Source organism: Sarcophilus harrisii, chromosome 3, assembly GCF_902635505.1.
Source record: "Sarcophilus harrisii chromosome 3, mSarHar1.11, whole genome shotgun sequence".
NCBI lineage: Eukaryota > Metazoa > Chordata > Mammalia > Dasyuromorphia > Dasyuridae > Sarcophilus > Sarcophilus harrisii.
The window spans coordinates 400,700,953-400,706,952 of NC_045428.1; the positions used below are offsets into that span (position 1 = coordinate 400,700,953).

Below are 6,000 nucleotides of genomic sequence, written 5' to 3' on the forward strand. Positions count from 1 at the left end.
GAAATAAGAGAAGAAAAAGAAATTAAAATAATTAGAATAGGCAATGGGGAAATAAAATTATCACTTGCAGATGATATGATCTTATACTTAGAATATCTTAGGGAATCAACTAAAAAACTACTTGATATAATTAACAATTTTAACAAAGTCGTAGGATACGAAATAAACATACATAAATGATCAGCATTTCTACATATTACCAACAAAGTCCAGCATCAAGAGATGGAAAGAAAAATTCCATTTAAAATAACTGTAGATAATATAAAATACTTGGGAATCTATCTGCCAAGACAAACCCAGTAACTATTGTTCATGGGTAGACTGAGTCAATATAATAAAAATGACAATTTCACCTATAACCAGTACCATGCTAATCAAATTATCAAAAGTTATTTATAGAACTAGAAAAATATTAACAAAATTCATCTGGAAGAACAAAAGTCCATCGATATCAAAGGAATCAAATGAAAAAAAAATGTGAAAGAGGATCTAGCTATACCAAATTTCAAGCTCTTATTATAAAGTGATAATTATCAAAACAATCTGGTACTGGCTAAGAATTAAGAATGGTGGCTCAGTGGAATAGATTAGGTACAAATTACATTATAGTAAGTGAGCAGAGTAATCTAATACATGATAAACCCAAAGATTCAAGCTTCTGGAATAAAAACTCATTATTGGACAAAAAATGCTTGGAAAAGTAGAAAACAATATAACAGAAAGGTGTTGTGTAGAGCAACACCTCACACCATATACTAAGATAAGGTCATAATGAATAGAGAACTTAACACAGAAAATATGATGCCAGAAGCAAATTAAGAGATCATGGAATAGTTTACCTGTCAGGTTTATGGATAGGGGAAGAATTTAGGGCCAAAGAAGATAAAGAGAGCATTACAATATGTAAAATAATTTGTTTTATAAAATTTAAAAGTTTTTGCACAAACAAAACCAGTGCAACCAAAATTACAAGGAAAGCAGAAAAGTAGTTTTTTTTTTTTTAGCAAGTATCTCTAATAAAGGTTTCATTTCTCAAATATATAGAGAACTGAACCAAATTTATAAAAATACATATCATTCTCCTGTTGATAAATAGTAAAAGGATGGGAACAAGCAATTTTCAGACAAAGAAATCAAAGTGAGAGTCATATAAAACAGATTCTAAATCACTATTGATCAGAGAAATATAAAATAAAATTAAAGCAACTCTGAGGTACCACCTCACACCTATGAATGGCTAATATGAAAAAAAAAAAGAAAAATGTTGAATGTTTGAGGGAATGTGGGAAAACTGGGACACTAATGCATTGTTGGTGAAGTTGTGAATTGATCCAAATATTCTAGAGGAATTTGGAACTATGCCCAAAGAGCTATAAAACACTGCATATCCTTTGAGCCAGATAATACTACTATCTCTATATCCCAAAGATACCCAAAAAAGGGAAAAGCACCTGTTTGTATATAAATATAGCAGCTCTTTTTGTGGTAGCTACGAATTGGAAATCAAAGGGATAACTATCATTTAAGAAATGGCTGAACAAGTTGTGGTATATGATTGTAATGGAATAATATTATGTTGTAAGAAATGACAAAAGCAGGATGACTTAAGAAAAACTGGAAAGACTTACATGAATTGGTGCATAGTGAAGTGATCAGAACCAGGAGAACATTGTACACAACCTCAACATTGTTCAGTGAAGAACTATGGATGACTTAGCTATTTTCAACAATACAATCATCGAAGGCAATCACAAAGGATTAATGGTAAAGCATTATCCACTTCCAGACAAAGAACTGATAGTGATTGAATACAGACTGAAACGTTTTTTTTTTTTTTTACTTTTGTTTCTTTTATTTGAGTAGTCTTGTACAAAATGACTAAACATGGAAATATTTTACATAATTCCACATGTATAACCTATTATCTGATTGCTTACCATCTCAGGTTGGGGGTAAGGAATAAAATTTGGAACCTAAATCTTTAAATAAAAATGTTTAAAAGTTGGAAGAGGAAGAAAAGAGAGAAAATACACTTCTCTAGTCTCTTCTCCCCTTGCCCCACCCCATTCTCCAAGGAAGATTTTCATTGCTAACAGAAGGAGAAACAGGACATTGGAGCCAGAATATATAGGCTTCTCTGCTCTCCTCAGAGAAAGATGGTAATGGGCTAGAATTACATATATATATATATATATATATATATATATATATATATATATATATATATACTCCCTTAAGAATTATTAGTCTAAGGGATATGGTTTTCAAATGCAAGCTAATTTCTAATCATTGTTTCATTATGGGGAAAGGAGGAGGACAACCCCGAGCTTTGGATCCAAGGCTTTGACTCCTTCCTATCAAGTTCAGTTCCACAATGACCACACACAGTAATAGCCAAAAAACTCACCTAACCAAATCAAAGCAAAATACCATTCAGAAAAAGCATACATAGGAGAATATATAACAAAGAATGCAGAGGGAAGAAGTTCTACAAGGTACTTCAGCTCAATTGAACTCCTGAATCTGACTCATGGGAAAGTTCCTCCAAATCTCAAGTGCAGAAAAATGGGAACCTCTCAAGTTCCTTTCATGACTATTCTCTGAGTCTTTTCCCTAAGCAACTTCAAATAGTGTTGACATCTTCCATCTTAAATTTGAAAGTTGGGAAACAGAAGTGCCTGAAACAACTGCAGAGCTAGAAAAATACTAGTCTTGAAGAGACCAAAGTGCTCTCTGTCATTTTCACCAGCTCTGCCCCATTCCTTACAGGAGCAGAACATTGATCTTCACCAGTTAAGAGACTCCCATAGCAATGAGCTTTGCTCACATAAGCTTACAAGAGAGCAAACTTGTGGATAAAGCATTATCTTAATTAAGATAATTGTTACCTTTTTTGTTTGCTTGGCTTTCATTGACTATTCATGCTAACTACCATGAACATGACCTGGTTAAATTGGTGTTAGGCTGATTGAATTTCTTTAGTGGACTTAATGTTTTGTTTTCCTAAATCTACCCTTAATTGGAAAAGAAAATGGCAAATATTTACGTGAAATAAATCATTGTAGATTCATATTGGAAAGAACTTTGGAAGTTACCTTGTTCAATCCTGAAGCCATTTTGTAAGTGAAAAGAATGAAACTTGGGAATATTGAATACTTTAACTAACTAGTCACATAGAGTAGAGATCCCAGAATTCGTTTCTCCTAATACAGTGCTCTAGGTACTATACCATGTACACTGTCAACATAATGATATGATTATTCTTGTCCTTTTTTCATAGATGTAGGTAGTTTTCAGTGTTTTACTTGTTCTGAATTCTTCTTATTCCTAGATGCAAAAAATAAGAGAACATCACCTATGCAAAGATCACTACTGGTAAAGGCTGCAAGAAGGTTTGCAAGATGGTTCCGGTAATACTTCTGCTTTTGCCTTTTAATAGCAAAATTAAAACTGAATAAATAAAAGTTTCTTCCTGCTTGGCATTAACTGCTTATCTGCCCTTTTGCTTTCTTGCTTTCATTTGTCTTTGCCTTAAAAAGCTCTTTTAGTTATGTTCAGTAACTTCCAATGCTTCTGTTGTCATGGGTCATGGAAATAGTAGAAAGAATGCTAGATGTTCAAAGAAGCTGGCTTCAAATTCTGGCTCTCCTACTTTACCTGTTTGCCCATAAGCAAGAGGTATTTATTCACTTGGGGCTTCAACTTCTTCATCTGACAAATTAAGATCTATAGAATGGCATTCACATTCTGAAACTATGATCCTAAAAATTATTTGATAAGTCAGTGTGTAAGAGCAAACAGACACAAGAGTCCTATGATCCATGTTTGGATGGATTTATATAAATTTATACAAATTTATTACAAACTGAGACAAATTAAAAATCAATATCTAAGAACTCATTATGAGATAGAAGGCAAATCTTACAGGCTTCCCTATTATTGTAAATCTCTTCAGTGTGATTACATTTTTTGATACTATTACATTTTCTTTCTTTATTGAAGCTCTTTATTTTCAAAACATATACAAGGATAATTTTTCAACATTGACCCTTGAAAAACCCTGTGTTCCAATTTTCTCCTCCCTTCCCCATCCTCTTTCCTAGATGGCAAAGTATTCAAATATATGTTAAACATAGAAAAATATCTGTTAATACAATATAGGTATACATATTTATACAATTATTTTGCTGCACAAAAAAATCAGAAAAAGACAAATGAGAAAGAAAATAAAATTCAAGCAAACAACAACAAAAAAAGGAAAATGCTATGTTAAGAACCACACACAGTTCCCACAGTCCTCTCTCTGAGTATAGATGGCTCTCTTCATCACAAGATCATTGAAACTGGCCTCAATCATCTCATTGTTGAAAAGGCACGTCCATCAGAATTGATCATTGTATAATATGCTGTTGCTATGTACAATGATCTCCTGGTCCTGCTCATTTCACTCAGCATCAATTCATGTAAGTCTCTCCAGGTCTCTCTAAAATCATCCTCCTGATTGTTTCTTATAAAACAATAATATTCCATAACATTCATATACCACAATTTACTCAACCATTCTCCAATTGATGGGCATCCAGTCAGTTTCCAGTTTCTTGCCACTACAAAAAGTGGTGCCACAAACATTTTTGCACATGTGGGTCTTTTTCCCTCCTTTAAGATCTCTTTGGCATATAAGCTCAGTAGAAATACTACTGAATCAAAGGGTGTGCATAGTTTGATGGCCCTTTGGGCATATTTCCAAACTGTTCTATAAAATAGTTGGATTAGCTCACAACTCCACCAACAATGTATTAGTCTCCCAGTTTTCCCATATCCCCTCCAATATTCGCTATAATCTTTTCCTGTTACCTTAGCCCATCTGAGGGGTATGTAGTGATACCTCAGAGTTGTCTTAATTTGCATTTCTCTGATCAAAAGTGATTTAGAGCACCTTTTCATATGACTACAAATAGATTTAATTTCATCTGAAAATTGTCTGTTCAAAGCCTTTGACCCTTTATCAATTGGAGAATGGCTTGATTTCTTACAAATTTGAGTCAATTTTCTATATATATATTAGAAATGAGGACTTTATCAGAAACCTTGAATATAAAAATATTTTCCCACTTGCTTCCCTTCTGATCTTGTCTGCATTAGTTTTGTTTGTATAAAAACTTTTTAACTTAATATAATCAAAATTATCTATTTTGTGATCAATAATGAGCTCAAGTTTTTTAGTTACAAATTCCTTCTTTCTCCACAGATCTGAGAGGTAAACTATCCTGTTGTTCTAATTTGCTGATACTATCACTCTTTATGTCTAACTAAATGTGATTACATTTCTGACATGGATCCTTGACTGTGTATTAAAAGTATGCTTTTTTTCATCACCTTGAATTCAGAATTTTCATAAAAACAGTGACAAAAAACAAAAAGATCAGAAAACTAAAGTGAAGATAATATTTAGAAAGTACTTTCCAAACTTTAAAGTGCTATATAAATGCTAGCTACCATCATAATCATCATTACTATTAATATTATTAGAACATATCTATGATGTCATTGATGTTAAGAATAGGAGGGTTTAGGGCACCGCCAAGTCCTTTGAGTTTTAAGCAGTGGCTAGTAGTTCTCTGGCAATTAATCTTGTTATTTATATGGCTAAGCATAGTGGGATCTCTAATCTCAGTTTGTGTCTTACTTTCAATGTCTTTCCTGGACTTTGTAAACATTTAGGAAGATATTTCTTAGCATCCCCAAAGGGGAAAGAAGTTCATATTCTTTAAGTCTGACCCATGGTATAGGAGGAAGAAGAATTAAATAACATCTATTATTGGCCATGTGGAAGTTTTTAATCAATCACTCAGTGATTCAGACCTGCTGGGTCAAAAATAAAATGGACATTTAAATGAGTTATATAATGGTAAGGAGGCAGGGAGACTTAGGAGTAGGGGAAGTTGATGCAGGAGATGGATGCATTCAAACTAGCTAGAGACATTTTCTACATAAAGCCAA

General features: G+C 32.9%; 1 protein-coding gene across 9 annotated transcripts in view; it reads left to right on the plus strand.

Moving 5' to 3' along the window:
- The window catches only part of LOC100935394 (neurabin-2-like), a 31,168-nt gene extending 27,684 nt beyond the window's left edge, over positions 1-3,484 (plus strand). For all 9 annotated transcript variants that reach the window (XM_031960452.1, XM_031960455.1, XM_031960453.1 and 6 more), the window contains one exon: positions 3,332-3,484. In XM_031960452.1, the coding sequence (XP_031816312.1) occupies positions 3,332-3,414 (83 nt within the window). In that variant the 3' untranslated portion in view covers positions 3,415-3,484. The remainder of the gene's footprint in view (positions 1-3,331) is intronic.
- The last annotated feature ends 2,516 nt before the right edge of the window (positions 3,485-6,000 follow it).